The sequence below is a fragment of the Spermophilus citellus genome (assembly GCF_964194105.1).
Source record: "Spermophilus citellus genome assembly, chromosome: 8".
NCBI lineage: Eukaryota > Metazoa > Chordata > Mammalia > Rodentia > Sciuridae > Spermophilus > Spermophilus citellus.
In genome coordinates this window covers 132,535,947-132,553,342 of record NC_138189.1, presented here as the reverse complement: position 1 = coordinate 132,553,342, position 17,396 = coordinate 132,535,947, and the positions used below count along the sequence as shown (strand labels likewise).

General features: G+C 41.3%; 1 protein-coding gene across 3 annotated transcripts in view; it reads left to right on the top strand.

The window, feature by feature from the left end:
* ARHGAP10 (Rho GTPase activating protein 10) overlaps positions 1 to 17,396 on the top strand; it is a 303,935-nt gene that overhangs the window by 64,483 nt on the left and 222,056 nt on the right. For all 3 annotated transcript variants that reach the window (XM_081302994.1, XM_081302995.1, XM_081302993.1), the window contains exons 2-3: positions 11,054 to 11,149; positions 11,221 to 11,282. In XM_081302994.1, coding sequence (XP_081159120.1) covers positions 11,054 to 11,149; positions 11,221 to 11,282 — 158 coding nt within the window. The remainder of the gene's footprint in view (positions 1 to 11,053; positions 11,150 to 11,220; positions 11,283 to 17,396) is intronic.

The following is a 17,396-nucleotide window of genomic DNA, read 5'->3' as shown; positions in this document are numbered from 1 at the left end:
TCTCCTCTGTGTCTGGTTTTGTTCTAGACCCTGTGATTTTGGCAGTAAGCCAAATTGATAGATTCCTGACCTTCCGAGTGTACCGCCAGCAGCAACTTCAGCCACCCTGGGGGCACTCCATCCTAAACTTTTTCAAGTCTAATGCCTTTCTCTGCTTTCTGCTTCTTGCCTTCATCCTCCATCCCCTCCCACCCCCGCTTTTTAATTTTTTTGGTTCCCTGGGCTGAGGCAGAACATCGCGATGCTTTAGACTGGAGCTGATCCCAGGTTCTGTCCTTGGCTCCACCATTTAATGTGGCGTGCCTTCTCTCTGCCACCTTGTGCTTACCTGGAAAAAATCGAGTGTGAAAATGCTTCTCTAGTTAGGTATGGTGAAGGTTAAATCAACTAATACTCTGTTCTTGGAGCAGTGATCAGCCCTTTAGGGGTGATAAGTAAATACTAGGTGGTTACTGCACACACCAAAACCATTTGGAAGCACTGCCTTTGAAACGATCTTCTGGTTCATGAGGTGTTAGTTTCTTCACATTGAGTATAGTTCCTCTTGGTAAACTGGCTCTACTCGGGGCCTGCCTGTGGCAGGGTTTTAGATGGACATGATTCTTCTCAGGGCTTGCTTTTTTTGGGGGTGATGGTGGTGGTATGGTGTAATGAGTTAATGTAGTAAAGTCATCAGAAATAATTTTGATTTTAATGGGTGCTTTCCCAGCTCCCTGACCTTTTATACCGGAGTGGCCACTGGTAGCACTGGTGACGGCTCCTGTCAGGAACCTGTGTTGCTCACAGTCCCTGCCAAGGAGGAAGGACTGTTGAGGCTTGTGGGACTTCCCTGGATTGTGTGAGACCCCAGGTGGCTCCTTTTGTGGCCTTTGGTGGGAAAGAAACCAGGCTAATTGGATTCTCTGGAGAAATTTAATTTGTGGGGGAAAAAATGGAGAAGCTGTGGAAAGAATGCCACATGGTGTCCTATGAGGTAGTGACATGGCTACAGACCCTGAGTCAGCATCTGTTCCAACAGCGAGGATTCATATGGAGAAGAGATGTGACAATGGTAGGGGACAAAGGGACAGAAGTAAACACTCAGAAGCCAAGTTGTGTTAGGGTGGAGGCCCAGAGAGAAGATTCCAAGATGTAGCTGTATAGCAAGTTCTTTATCACTGCAAGTTTTTCACCTTTTTTATGGGCTTTCCAATTGTGTTTCCATTGAGTCTTCAGTCCTTGCATTCATACAGTTCTAATTTATACATCAGCCTTAAGGTGTGTCTAGTACTTCTTGTTCGGTCATATAATATGTATAGTCCAGATTCCCATCCAATGGGTTCCTCTCCTGTTGTTCCTAATGCCTTCAGTGCCTCCTCTGATGTTCACAGTGATCAAAATTGTACTTGGTTTTTTTTTTTTTTTTTTTTTTTTTTTTTTTTTTAAGGACTGTTCAAGACTGGACCCCCTTCCCTACATTCCATGCAGTGTTTCTCATGTTTCTCTTGAGTTTGTCTTCTGAGGAAACCCTGTGGAATTTGTAATTTGCACCTCTCAGTCCACATGCAGTGTGATGGCAATTTTCCTCTGATCTATGTCATGAGCTACTTTAGGACATAAGCCCTGTTCGACTTGTATTTATGATTTTTTGGGCTGGACTAAGAAAATAGAACTTTAAATTCTGGTAATCCTGCCTCAACTTGGGCTCCAGAAGGATTTTTTTTTTTTTTTTTGCCCTTTGTTAAGAAAAGTCTGTCCCTCCTGACCCCTTCAAGGTTTTCTTTACATTTTTAAGAGTTGGACAGATATGGAGGAGTTGTACTCTTGGCCTTGTTTGGCAGCTGTGGTTTCTCATTTGTGCCATTGGTGATACTCCAGTGGCAGAATGGTGATAAAGCTCACATTTTATTAGGTCAAATGAACACCTGATCTCCAAATCCCTCCTAATATTTACTTTGGGCTTTACAAATATACTGTGGTTAAAAAGATAACATTACTCCTTTCTGTGGATTTTTCAGTTTTCCCTTTATTAGGACGTTTTGGAAACCAATTGCCAAGTTACTATGTTTAGTTCTAAAACGTCTGAGTAATATAGTTTTGTCATTGAGCTTAACAACCCCAGTCTTAGAAACGATACTTGCAAATAATGTTCTTATATTGCTTTAAAAACCGTACCCTAATTCCTACATTTCTACTAACAGAATCATGGTGTTAGTTTGCTATGGTTGTTGAAAGAAAGTACCATCAGGGGCTGGGGTTGTGGTCCAGCGGTAGAGCACTCGCCTAGCACATGCGAGGCCCTGGGTTCGATCCTCAGCACCACATAAAAATAAATATTAAAAAGAATCAACAAAAAATAAACATTAAAAAAAATCATCAACCATGGTACATAAGCACCAGAAATTTTTATTGCTTCCCAATTCTGTAAGTCCAAAACCAAGGTGTCAGTGGGGTTGTCCCCTCCCACCCCACCACCCCCAGAGCCGTGAGGAAAGAAACTGTTCCAGGCCCTCTCCTTGGCTTGTAAAACAGGCCATCTTTCTCCTGTATCTCTTCCCACTGTCTTCCCTCTGTGTCTCTCTTGTCCATGTTTACCCTTTGCATAAAGACACCAGTCTTATTGGATTAGTACTACCCTTATGACCTCACTTTAACTGAGGACCTCTGAAGTCCTTGTGTCCATAGTGTAGTGGAGTTTAGGACCTAAACATATGAGTTTTGGGGGAGAATACAGTTTAACCTCTAGAACAGGAGATCAGGAACACCCAACTCATTCTCACAGCATGTGTGCACCAGGCTTTCTTGGGTCAGCTGCCCATCCTTATTCCACCCCTAATGAATTTAGCGCATGGTCAGATGTGCCACTACCTGTCAGCTGTAAGATGTGGTGGCTCTGGGTCAAGGAGTTTGCTTGAGCTGCAGAAGTGGGTGGTGACATGTTTGTGACATTCTGGTTGTTTTCCATTTATAAATGACGCTTACATGTTTGGTCCAAAGCTGCTTACCTGCTATGGAACCAGTATTTGAACCTGGGTTTGTGAGGGTACAGAGCCTTTTTCCTTTGAGTAAACTACACCATCTCTTAATTTTCGTTGCCTTTGATTCCTCTTCTGTAAAGAGGGCCACTGGACTAAATTGTTTCTGAGATCAAGTTATCTGCCAAAATCCTTTAATTTAAGCCAGAACCTGAAATCTGAGTGGATCCACAGGCCTGGAAGATACCTTAAACATGTGAGGTCATTGGGTAAAGAAACTAGGAGTAATCGGGCCATTGGTAACCAGGGAGTTTGAGATATTCAAATTAAGACCCTAAGTAAAAGAGTGGCCAAATAAGGGAATAGGTCCACCAGTTTTGGGGCACCCATATTAGGCACAGTCCTGGAAAGGCCAGGCCATTCTAATTTTCAGCATGTCATGTTGCCATTATAATGTGTGTGGGTCCAGCCATTCTTATTTTTTTCCTTAAGATGCCATTTTATGCATTAACATTTTTATACCTTTATTTCATTTTATGATGCTGAAGATTGAGCCCAGTGCCTCACATGTGCTAGGCAAGCTCTCTGCCACTGAGCTACAGCCCCAGCCCCCATTCTTGTTTTCTATGAAGTGGAATTAGAGAAGTGGGGTTGAGAGTGACTTGGCCTGAGGATTCTTTTTCATATCTAATCACTTCTCCTTATTGCCAGACACACATGGACATGCATATGCATGAATACATGTCCTATGCTGCCTTTATTGGATGTGCTGTTCAACAGCTGGGCTGTGTATTTCTCACAGAGGTGTGTTCATCAGATTTTCATTGCTATGAACAAAATAACTGACATAAACAACTTGAAGTAGAGAAGATTTGACTTCATGGTTTCAGTCCATGGTCAGCAGGTTGCATTGATCTGGGCCTGCGGTGGGGCTGAACATCATGGCAGAGGGCCTGGCAGAAGAAGGCTGCTTAGCTCATGGATAGTCAAGAAATGGGGTGGGGATTGGTGGAACCCCAAATCCTTAAGGATAAATGCAGCCCTGATGACATCTTGGATGTAACCCCATGATGCCCATTTTAGCCTTCAGACCTCCGTGAACTATAATAATAAATTTGTTCTAAGCCACTGTATTTTTGGTAATTTATTATAGCAGCTGTTGGGAACAAATGCCTAAGTGTTAACTGTTTATCTTTTTTTTCTGTTCTTACTGTACATATTGTCTGAAAAAAGGAATCTGTGGCTAGGTGATTGCCAGCATCATCTTCTGATGTAGTGACCTTTGTGCATGTTCTGTCTCCCTCTCTGCAGTACCTAGGCTCATTCGATTCTGATTCTGCAAGATGTATGCAGTACTGTAGAACTGTGTAGTGTGGTTTAGGGAAGGCTGGATGACATTATCCAGTGAGGACTTGCCTGTTGGACTCCACTCCTTTCTGAAGGGTTCTTAATGATTGGTAATTTTGGTAATTGGTATCCGATTGTCTGTTATATGCCATATTGGGTTTTAAGCCCTACACTCCAGCTTTATGGAATTATTTTGGGGTATGTTCACCTTTGTGTGCTTGGATTGTTCTTTTATTTCATAAATTTGTCACTTCAAGTCATTCTAGTGACTTTAGATGTTATGTGTTGAACACACTACACAGAAAACCAGGTGGGCTGGATTTAGAGTTAGGGCCAGGAATACTTTACCTTAAGGGCACCAGGAGTTTCAGGACTGTTGGTCTGAGAGCTATTAATAGAAAGCCTGTGATTTGGCCTTTGGGCCTATATTAGCCCAGTGCTCACTAGCCTTGTACCCACAAGGTGTTTGGATGATTTTTTTAAAACCTACAAAACGAGTTAATTTCTCTTTAGACTGATCCAGAGAATCTACAATGTTATCCTTGCATATAGTGCTACTGCTGGTTTCATAAAACATGAAATTATGAAGCCAATCCACAACCCTAGAAGAATTTTGTTTAATGTCCAAGTTACTTGGATTAACATCAGCATTATTTCTTTGGCAAGAATCTGGCATGAGATTAAATTCTTAGCATCTCTACCCTGTTCCTCTTTAAATAAAACATTGACGAATTTCGGGACATGTTTGGATGTGCAGAGTGGAGGGCAGTTTCCTTGGCAGACCTTTGCATCATTGATAATCCAGTTGTTTCGGTCTCTACATGAAAAGGAATGTGAACTCCTAGGTACAGTTTCTCTATTTAAAAAAGGCTTTGGAATCCAATGGTTTGTAAAGAATTCTGTACTTTAAGAGTAGTGCAAACAGTGTATTCATTCACTGTTTCCATTTCAAGTCCACCATTATAGAACATGCCACATTTTCCCAGGTGTCCTCATTGGTGCTTTTGTTGTTGGTCAGAAGTTGTAGAAGATAGTTAACCATAGGGTCAAGGACTTGTAACTTCAGATGTTATAACACACCCAAATAACATACCCAGAGTGCTCCTGGAAGTTCACTCAAGATGGAGCAGCCTAAGAGGGCTTCCCAGCCACTCTGGCCAAGCACCTACATTTGTTTCATATTCCATACTTAACTAAAGGCTATTAATATATAGATGACTCTCCTATTAGAAATCATTTTTTTTCATTTACAGAATCGAGGGCAAGCAGTGACACTTTAAACCAGGATCTGGAGGCTCTCCGAAGCTGAATTCAAACTAGTTGGTACAAAGGATCGTTAGAAATTATTACGAACAGCTGTGTGCCAACAAATTTGATAACGTAGAAGAAATGAACAAATTCCTGGACACTAAACCCTACCAAGGTTAAATCCTATAGAAATAGAAAGCCTGAAGAGACCCAGTAGGTAGATTCTTGGGTACATGGACCTTGTCAAGGATGAATCATCAAGAAACAGAAAACTGTAGAGACCAATACCAAGTTTGATTGTATCAGTAATAAAAGTCTCATCAAAGGAAAGCCCAGGACCAAACAGCTTCTGAGTTCTATCAAATATTTAAAAAAGAATGAATTCTATTTTAGTTACAGAATACATTTGAAGGAATTTTTTTATTTTTTTTTATTTTATTTATTTTTTTAGTATGACCAGCAATACATGTACAAAAACCAGATAAGGACACAACTACAGGCCAATATCCTTGATGAACATAGATGCAAAACTTTGGACAAAATGCTACAAAATGAATCCAGTAGCATGTTAAAATGATTATTTACCAAGATGAAGTGGAATTTATCTCATGGATGTGAAATTAAGAAATGTGATACACCACATTAACAGAATGAAGAACACAAACTATATGATCATCTCAATAGATACAGAAAAAGCATTTAATAAAATTCATTCTTGACAAAAACACTAAAGATTAGGTATAGAAGGAACATAACACAATGAAGACCAACATTATGCTCAACTGGAAAAAGCTGAAAGCTTTTCTTGCTAGGATCTACAAGATTGACCTACTTTCAAAATTCTTACTCAGTGTACTACTAGAATTCATAGCCAGAGTAATTGGGCAAGAAGAAAGATACAAATTGGAAAAGAGGAAGTAAAATTGTCACTGTTTTCACATGACATGATTTTATATATAGAAACCCCTGGAGACTCTGCCAAAAAAGCCTACTAGAACCAATAAAACAAATTCAGCAAAGTTACAGGACGCAAGAGGAAAAAAAAAATTGTAGCATTGCTATACATCAAAAGCAAATTATATGAAAAAGTAAAAAGAAAAAGTAATCCCATTTACAATAGCTACAAAAAAAATGTAGGTATAAATTTCACCAAAAAATTGAAAGATCTCTGGAAAATTTATAAAGCATCAGTGAAAGAAATAAAGGATAAAAAATGGAAAGACATTTCATGTTCATACATTACATGAATCAATATTAAGATGTCCGTAGTACCCAAAAGGACCCTTGAGATTTAGTATAATCCCTGTAAAATGACATTCTTCACAGAACTAGAAAAAAAAATCTTAAAATTCATATGGAACCACAAAAATCCTAAGCAGTCAAAGCAATATTGACTAAAAAGAACAAGGTGGGAGGCATTGTACTGACAACAAAATATACTATAAAGCTATAATAATCAGACCAACACAGCATTGGCATAAAACGGACACGAAGACCAATGAAATGGAATAGAGCACCTAAAGTAAACTCGCCCATTTACAATTTTTTTTTTTTTTGCTAAGAACATAGATCAGAGAAAGGATAATCATTTTCCCCAGCACCGTTTATTGAAAAGACATCTAACACACAAAAGAATGAAACTAGACCCTTATATAACAGCTACAAAAATCAACTCCAAATGGGTTAAAGACTTAACTATAAGGCTGTAGGTATTCTGACCAGGGAATCATTCCTCTGGTGAGCAAACTCCTGGGGGTAACTGGCATTCTGTTTCCCACACTTGGAGTGCTCAGCAGGTTCTCCTTGAAGCTAAGATAACTGATACAGGTGCAGTATCTAGTTGCTATGGTAATGTCCTTCTAGAAGAGGATTTGTGTCTTATCAGCCTGGACTTTAATCCTAGGTGCTGAGTATCTGAGATCAAAGTAATAATGTTAATGTAGTCATGGCACTAATGACCTAGCGTAGCTCTTTGATATAAATAAACATGGCTGCTTGGAGGGACAGCTATTCTTTTCTTGCCTCTGCATCTTGTGTCTGTTTCCTTTATTTTCCTTACAACAGACCTGAACCTACTGGAAGAAAACATTTAGAGAAACTCATTTCCCATTGGAATGGGTTGTGCAGGTTGCAATTAGGAGTAAGAAGGTGGCCATAGTGACCATAATGTACTATATATTTCAAAGAGCTACACTAGAGAATTTTAAATGTTTCCACTCTAAATGGTGACTGTTTGAGGAGTTTCAGGGATAGATAGGCTCAATGCTGTCCGTTACTGCTTCAGGGAAGTGATGTTTGAGAGTGGGATGAGGATGACCTTGAGGACGTGTTGCCTGAGATAATTCCTAGTAACCAGTGCTGTGAAGATGTAGGTGGCATGTAGAGAGCCTCAGGGCATGGGGTAGCACTGTTTCAGAAAGGCTGGTCTGAGAAGGAGCATTTCCTGACCTGAGCTTCAGAGTTGAGGGAGCGGCAAGGTGAAGCATCCCTACCTGGAATGGGTTGACACATGTCAGCCAAGAGCTGGCCAGTGTGGCTGGATCTTGGAAAGTGCTTGCATGCTGCCTGGATTACAGTGGAAACTGAGTTATTTTAGAAGGGCCTAATGAGCTATGCATTAGGCTTGTTATGTCTTTAAAATTTAATTTTGGGGTTGGGATGTAGCTTAGTGGTAAAGCACATGTTTAGCATGCACAAGGCCCTGGGTTCAATCCCTAGCATTCCCTCAGCCCCGACCCCTGGCTAACTGTGCAGTTATGGTAAAAAAATTAAAAAAAAAAATCTATATGAAACCAACATACAGTTTGAAGAATAATGCAGCTATCCTTAGCTGTCTATGGGGTTTTGCGATATTACTACCTTTGTAGCTCTGACCACATTGTTGTCCTTTATACCCAGAGGTAAGCATTGCATGGCTTTCGAGACTGTCCTAAGATTTTGACCCATGTAAACAACCTACTCAAGTACTCTAGCTTGTTTTGAACTTTATGTAAGAGAACTATACTATGTCGACACTATTGTCTTACTGTTTCCCCCCTCCAAATTGTTTCATCTGTGGTGATACGTGAGTTTACTGTATGTTTTATTTTACAGCATATGACTATACATACTATAATTCATTTGTGCTGCTGGCAGATATTTTGTTTCTCCTGGTGTCTGGAGATTACAGTGATCGGGTCTGCTGTGGATCTCTTAGTACTGTGTTAACAAGTACCCATGGCATGAGTTGGTTTTTTTTTTTTTTTTAACTTAGGAGGAAAATTTTTGTTGTAGGATATCATCCAATCTTCTAGAAAATGCAGCACACCTTAAAATGTGAGGAGTTACACTAATTCTTACTCTGAGGTGTACAAGCATTGGTTCCTCCACATGGTCACACCAGCACTTGGAATTGCCAGAATTAACTCTTGCTGATTGGATGAGTGTATTGAGGTGTCTTGAGGTGTTAATGTTCACTTTAGTAGTCACTGGTGACTGGAGAACCTTTTCCTGCATCTCTGGGCTACTTGATTCTTTCAGATCCTTTTAGAAAGGGCCTATTCAAGTTCTGCTTAATGCTTTTTAAAAATATTTTTATTTATTTTTATGTGGTGCTGAGGATTGAACCCAGGGCCTCACACCTGCAAGTCAAGCGCTCTACCACTGAAGCTACAGCCCCAGCTTAATGTTTTTTTAATTGAACCCAAATTTGACTAGTTTTTCTACGCTAGCTTTCTATTTTCTTTGTAAGTAATCGCCTCTTACCTAGTGGCTTAGAACAGCAGCCATGTACGTATGTCAACGTGGGTTGCAGCCTGGGTAGCTCTTACCTCTGGACAGCCTTCACACATGTGCAGGGAGACTGCTTTTGCAGTTTGCAGCCAAATGCTGGGCCAGCAAGGGGTGACCAAGCCACACAACTTTTATCAGCCAGCAGGCAGGTGGGCTTGCGCATGTTCACATGGAGGACAGTTTTAAGTCGAGCAGAGGTGTGTCAAGTTTCTTGAGGTGAAGGCTCAGAATTGGCTCAGTGCCACTTTCCCCATATTCTGTTGGTCATGGGACCACCCCAGATTCAAGGGCTGGGAAACACTAGTTATTCTGGGGAGGAGCTGCAAAGTCACATGGTGCAGATGTGCCTGCCAGGCTTGCAGTCCCCCTGGTTGTTCTTTTCTTCCATCCTCCAAGGACAAGAAATTATAATCCTGTGCCATCTTCTAATGGTTTCACAGTTTTGCCTTTCCCATTTAGGTCCTTCAGTGGTTTTTTAATTTTAAAGAGAAAACAAATGTGGAACCAGCAAAACAAATGTTAATTTCATATCAATTTTCTTGATATGAAATTTAACATAATGTCCTCATTGTGCTGAGACAGGAGCTGGGGGAAACATGGGAGTCATTGAGCAGATTCTTATAAAGTGCTTTAGATCAGAGGAATGCTAATGTACTGGTCAGGGCGTGGGCTTTGGACAGATGGCTCTTGAATAAAATCAGTCCTTGACTATTGTGGTAGCTGTGTAACCTTGTGCAGATCACTTAACATCTCTTAGCTTGAAGTGTTTCATTTGAAAAGTGGAGATAATCCATTTTATCTCTCTTGAGAATGTTGAATGAAGATACACTGTGCAAACAACCCGGCATGGGGAATGGCCATTGAAATAAATGTTCACCTATTTTATTATTTTCATAGTGCTGAGGATCAAACTCAGGGCACTGTTCATGCCAGGCAAGTGCTCTACTTCTGAGCTATATCCTCAGCTCAGTAATTGTCTCACTGGGCAAGTCACTAAACCTGAGTGAGCATAGGGTGTGTGTGTGTGTGTGTGTGTGTGTGTGGGGTATTGGGGGTGGAATGGAGGCCTTTACCTGATGGGCAAGTGCTTTGCCACTGAGTGACCCCCCCCTCCAGCTGTTAAGAATAGTTTTCCACTGTTAATGAAAAGAATTGACATCTATAGTCGTTTTACATAATTTTTTCTTCTACTTTGTCTTGTCTTCCAGTTACCCCCCCACAATGCTGTGGTGTTGGTGTTTTTTTTTTTTTTTTTTTTAATGTTCTGAGTCTTCTGGGTTTTTCTGGCCATAAGGGTCATTTGGCAGCTGTTTCAGAGCACCTGGGTGGCTGACCCTGGATAGTGAGACCCTCAGATTCCATGCTGTGTCTGGCAGCCATATTTCCTTGAGGGCCCATGTTCTATCATGTGTGTCTGCCCTAAGTGGATCCTGAGTTTAAATGGAGCGAGTTCTGACCTGAGCCGGCAGGGACAGTGCTTTGGGGGAATGGTGTGAAATAATCAGACCTGGGAAGGTGAAGGTGAGGAGGGAGTAAACGATTCTCAGTGACTTGTTCTGTTCCAGCGCATGGGCTAGACAACAGAGGTGTCCAAAGAGAATTCCGGGCTGAGGGCGGCGGGAGTAGGCTTGGCCTTCGTGGACTGAGTGGAGAGGTGCTCTGCAACTCTGCCCATCTTCTAAGCCTTGGCTTAAAATCAGCCCCCAAGTAATCATTGTCTCTTTCTTTTCTAGATCTTTCAGCTGCCCAGCGAAAGTTTGCTCATTCACTCAGAGACTTCAAGTTCGAGTTCATTGGTGACGCTGAGACTGATGACGAGCGCTGCATAGGTATGAGCACAGACCTTTGGTTTGCTTCCCTCTGCTGTGGCCACCAGATACTCACTCCTTTTTCTTTGCAGATGCCTCCTTACGTGAATTTTCAAATTTTTTGAAGAACCTGGAAGAACAGAGAGAAATCATGGTAAGTGGAGAGAGATTTAAATTAACAAGTCAGATTTCAAAGGGCGGAGGGAAGTCTGGGCTTAGAAACTGGTTCTGGTAGAAGTTCTGATGCAGTTTAGGGTGGGAGGGTAGTAGGGCATTTAGTGGGAAGAACTATGGATGAGGTTTCGGGGTCCCCCCTTTTAGTGCTACTCTGACGCTGACTGGTCGGCTCTGGGACAGGTGTCTGGACCTTTTGACCAAAGCCCCGTATCTTCATCTGTAAAACGTAGGCTTGGGTGCTTCTTGCTCTGTTAGTAGCTGAACACTTTATTTAATCCCATTTCATAGAAGCACATGTAGAGCCTTCACATTTTACAAACCTGAAAGCAGAAAAGCTTCTGTAGGGGCAGAGGAACAGTGGGGTGATGTCAGAGCCTGACTCATAGCTCTGCGGGTTGCTAGGCCATGTGGGGAAGGACAGAACTCAAGTCTGGAAGTCCCTGCAGTCCCCCTTGGTATGGAAGCTGTGATCATAGCACTAACAAGAATGTCCCCCTCTATCAGGTGCCCCCAGGTGCCTGGTGCTCTGTGACTGGCTTCAGCAGATGATCTTATTTAACATGCGCTTGGCAATGAAGTTGGAGGATATTAAATAATATTTGTCTGCCTGTCTTAAAAGGTTACATTTTCTTCCTATTGACATTTGTTAAGTCAATCAAGATTTACTGGAATATGACAACACTGTCTGTTCATAGTGGTTTTTTTCAGGCCTTTAAAACAAAAGCAAAACCAAAAACAAACTCTTTTTACTAGGTTCTTGAGAAGGAGCAGTACCTAGAATTGTAATTGTTGAAGTGTAAGTGTGTGATGGTTTCAGATGCAGTAGTAATACTGATGTTGACCATGAAAGTTAAGATAGTTAACCTTGACTGTTTCTCTAATTGTCATTTAATTTTCACATCAACTTTTTAAGGTAGATAGTGTTAAAGTACCTTAAGTTATTGTGCCTCTGCTTCTTCATTTATAAATTAACAATCACATGGCAAAATGAGAGAGAGAGCTGGGACATGAAAAAATATCAGAAATTTGACCCCCCACCTTGCAGCCAGCTTCAGAGAGCTGTGTGTGTGTGTGTGTGTGTGTGTGTGTGTGTGTGCGCGCGCATGCACATGTGTGTATGCAGGGGATCCCAGGGACTTGCTCATTAAGATGTTTTAATTTCTCAGGAGGTGGCTGGTAGGGATTTCTTTTGGGTAGAATAATAGTAGAGGCAGAAGTAAAAGAGGAGGGTAACTTTTATTTTGGGGGGCAGGGGTATGGGTGGCACACTTAGGATTGAACCCAGAACCTTATAGGTGTTAAACAAGTGCTTTATCACTGAGCTACTTCCTATCCCTTCTTAAATTTTATTTTAACACAGGGTCTTGCCAAGCTGCTCATGCTGGGTTGAACATGTGATCCTCCTGCCTCAACCTCCAGAATAGCTGGAATTACAGCTGCTTACCCCAGTGCTAGGCTAAGAGGATACTGATTTTGATTTAAAAGGTGACAAACAAATGTGCTCTGAAAGTCCTGATATAATTTGCACTGTTCCCTAAGCTCTGAGATAATTGGTGAATGTTGGAAATTTCATAGAGGAGATATGAAAATATTGTGGTCCCATTAGATTTTTCCCATTAGGCACACATTGACAGCTATTGTTGTTACTCTGTAGTCACTGGATTTTCAAGTATTTAAGGAAGACTAAACATGATAGTGGAGAAAATGGCATTATGACATCTTTCTATTGCATGAACTGGTGCGCATGGGTGATGAGGATTCTTTGTTAATAGTGTCAGCGTTTTTCCCCTCAGCACTCTTGGATATTTGCTTCTTTTCTGGGACCCCGAGCATCCAGCAAATATTTATTGAGCTCCTTCTGCGTTCTAGTAGTTACTGTTTAGAATCTGAGGACACAGAGGCAAACAGGTCAGAGTCCTTGCCTTCATGGATATTACCTTCTAGGGAGAGGAGGTGATAATGAATAAATATAATAAGGTCCTGGGCAGTTATAAACAAAACAAACATTCTGGGGCAGACATTAGTGCTACAAAATGAAATGAAGCAGAGTGAGAATCAGAAGTAGATCAAGTGTAAGGGTGCCATGGCACATGCCTGTAATCCCAGCCGCTCAGGAGGTTGAGGCAGGAGGATTGTGAGTTCAAAGCCAACCTCAGCAATTTAGCAAGCCCCTAAGCAACTTGTTGAGACCTCAAAATAAAAAATTAAAAGGGCTGAGGATGTGGCTAAGTTAAGTGCCTCTGGGTTTAAACCTTGGTACCGCACCCCCCCCCCAAAAAAAAAAAAAATCTCCCAAAAGACCCACTACGTTAATTCCTGAATGGTAAAGTGCCAAAGCCCTTTTCAGAGGACAGTACAAGGCATCCACCTGGTCTCTGGAGGAGAAGAGTTCTGGGCAGAGTGGGCTGGATTTAGCTCTATGGAAATACCATATGACCACTGTCTAATTTGATAGTTGATTTGTCTTATGTTCCCTGGAATGAATTGATAAGGTCAGAGTGTCACATGGTCTTAGACTGTATGATATAGATGGCATGGTTCTTGGAGCTGTGTTAGATGACTACTTGATTTAATCTTCTCTGTGATGGTGGTTAGTAGGGTCTGTTTTAGGTGGGACCAGGACAATAAGGTTGGGCTCGTGGTACAGGGTACAAGTGAGAATAGGATGGTGTCTACCGATGGCCGTGGACCCGAGAGGAATGGCACAGTGTGTTGCAACCTATTTCTGGGAACAGAGACATTCTGCTGGGTAGTAGGAGCTCAGTGGAGAGCAGCTATTGCCAAGAAGAGGATTAACAGAACACCCGTAATGCTATCTTCCTTTTTAGTTTGAAAATTGTAAGCTTTTATGAAAATAGAGGGGAAAATACATTGAAACTACATATACTCAGCAACCTGCTTCTCAGCCAATCCTATTTCTCCAGAATTCCTCATTGCTTCCTCCATTGTTTTGACAGAAAGTCCAGGTTCCTTTCATCCATAAATAGCTCAGCAGATTTCTCCCAAAGGTGACAAGTGTTAAACAACAGCATCCTTATCACCAGCAAACAATAATTCTTAATTTCACTAGTAATTGGGTCATGTTCACATTTTCCTCACATTCATTGAAAATCTTTCTCCTCCCCTCCCCCCTGCAACTAACAGTTGGTCTAGACCCAAATGAATTACATTTGATGCTTAACTTTCTAAGTCACTTTATATCTGTAGGTTGTTCTTAGTTTTCCCCTTGACAAGAATTTCTATTACTATTCTGTTTTTCTTAAAAAAAAAAAAAAAAACTTTTAGTACTTTCCTAAATGATTTAAAATAATTAATAACAGCTGAAGTGACATTTAACCCATATGATGTTGTTGGTGTCTCATTTTGATATAGTCGGCAATCACTTTGTTTTGGTAGTCATGAGAATTGTGTGGAATCATTAAGGCTGCATTTGCTTCTTCAAATACCTTTGAACACTCATGCATTCCGAGACACCAGCCTTCAACCTCAACATACACTATCTAAATCAATTTCTAGCATCGTCCTAGGGAGTAATGGGAAAAAGTTAGTGAAAATGGACTAAGGGTAATCACAAAGGTATTGAGTGTGGCTGCCACACAGAGGGCAGCAGCTAAGCCTGTGACTGTGAGGAAGATGGGAAGGTGTATCATTGGAGCTGGGAGTTTGTGGGGTGGAAACATAGGGGAGCGCCTTTGGACTGTTCTGCAAGCTAGTGTCTCCTGAACACGGTGACAAGGAAGGACTTGAAATAGCTAAAATGGATGTCAGTGCATTCTGAGAAATTTCTAAAAACTTGTTTTACTTAAAATATGTGCAAATCCAGCATGTTAAAAGCCACAGATGAAAAAAGGAATACAAAATGACAATGGTCAGATGGAAGTAGAAGCAGTCTAAGGTGGCTTCCAAGAAATGAAACAGAATTCTAATTAAATAATGGTGGAGCATAATTGGGTATTTATCAATTAAGGCCGAGTCATTAAAATTAAAAAAAAAATCCAATATGCTTTAGAAGGCAAAGATTGATGTCAAATAACTTAGTTTTCTATATTCTAAATAAATATTAAGTAGGACTTTATATTTTAAGGGGATAAAGTCATCTATCTGGAAGCTCAATCTGGAACAAGTTCCTGTTTATTTTTTTTTGCTTTAAAATATATTTTAAATGTGGAGATAAGGATGAACAAATAGATTTTCAAAATGTTCATAACTTTTAAAAATGAGAATTGGGTACATTGGTGATTCGTTTTGTTACCATCCTAGTTTTTGAGCTCCTAAAACATTTCTGTGACAACAAAGTAAATATCATGTGTACATGTATTTTTTCATATAGAGTTCACCCGGAAAACTGAATAGTCTTTTTTCTTAATTGTAGCCTCTTTTTTTATAGTATTCTGATTATATGTAATATTTGAGTTCATTTTCACAAAGTCATACATTTGAGGAATTTGATTTTAATCCCTACCCTCCCCCCTTTTCCTCCCTTCATCTCTGCTGTACTTATCTTCCTTTCACTTCTTGGTTTTGAGCCAATAACTATATATATCCACGTGCCTCATGTGTATACCCAAGCAGGCTGTATTTAGTTCCAGTATCACCATGTGCCAAGCACAGGCTGTAATGATAAAGACCTGTTTCCTTCCCTTGAGTAGTTGGCTTCCCCTGGGGGAGATGGCAATTTTTGTAGTAATGAAGGGATTGGAAATTCGAGGCAGGCCTCCTGGAGAGGCGAATCCTGAGGGTGAATCCGAGTTAGCCAGGTAAGGAAAGATGAATGGTAGTGCAGATTTCCTCCTTGAGGGGAAAACTGGTTGGACTGAAAGCATCTGTTTATATCCCTGCACCCCGCCCCCAATGTCCAGTTCTGTGGTAGTAAAATGGATTTGGGGACTGTGGTCTAAAGCACATGCTTAGCACACACACAAAACAATAACACAAGAAAAAAACAAGAAAACAAAGCCAACCAAAAAATGAATTATTGGAGAGAGCACCAGTCTAAAAAAAAGGCACTGTTTCCGTCCACACCCAGAAGTCCAGTTTCCATGAATGGATATGCCTAGCCCTTTAAAATGTCAATATTGCCTTCAAAACAGTGCTCTAAAGAGAGTAGTCTTTACTGATGCTGCTGTCAGCTTTGACTGTGGAGGTAACTCAGTGGAGCCAGCAGGGTCCAGCTGGTGGCCAGAATTAACTGTGCTCTCTCCTGCGCCTGTTCTCTGAGGAAGTGCTGTGTGCTCTTCTGCTGCCAGCTCCTGGCGAGGTTCTCTGGCGTGGCAGGACGTGTTGTACTTACCTGAGGTGGGCCGCTGTCCAGGAGTCTAAGGACACTTTAAGTCGTGTAGCAGTATTTATATGCTCTCCAGAAAGCGCTTCAGACTGTATGGTGCTCTCTGCTCTCTACGTGTGTCCTTTTAACAGATCGTTGTGATTTTTCTCACTATTCTGCAAATCATGGCTCAGTTTCTAAGGATTCTGGTGGAAAGCAAGCTCTGGTGTGAGTGCCAGAGGCGAGGGAAGCTCAGGGAAGTGTGCCTGGAGAGGGAAGGCCAGCCTTGCCAGATGGGGCCCAAAGACACCTTGACCACCTGCTGTGTCCCTTCCCTACTTGGAAGACAGACCTTCAGTTCATTGAGACCTACTTTACTCCATCTTGTTTTTCTCCACCTCATACTTCACCCTTGTGAAAACACCAGGCAGAGAACACCTGCTGGCTAACATGTCCTGAGGAGGTCCTGAGCTGCTGAGGGTTGAGGCTTTCCCTGTGGTGAAGATGGTCTCAGGAAAGGCCTATACTTGCCTTCCCAGCCCCAGTTCATTCCTTTCTTGTCACTCATTCACTGTCTTCAATCTCTTTCATAACATTTTCTTTTTTTTTTAACAATGATCTTTTGCTATGTTCCAAATTGCCCCCTTCCTTATTTAAAGAGCATATTATAGCCAGGAGCAGTGGCATACATCTGTAATCCCAGCAACTCAAGAGGCCGAGGCAGGAGGATTGCGAGTTTGAAGCCAGCTTCAGCCACTTAGTGAGACCCTGTTTCAAAAAATAAGGGCTGGGAAAGTAGCACTCCTGCATTGTGCCCCTGGGTTCAAT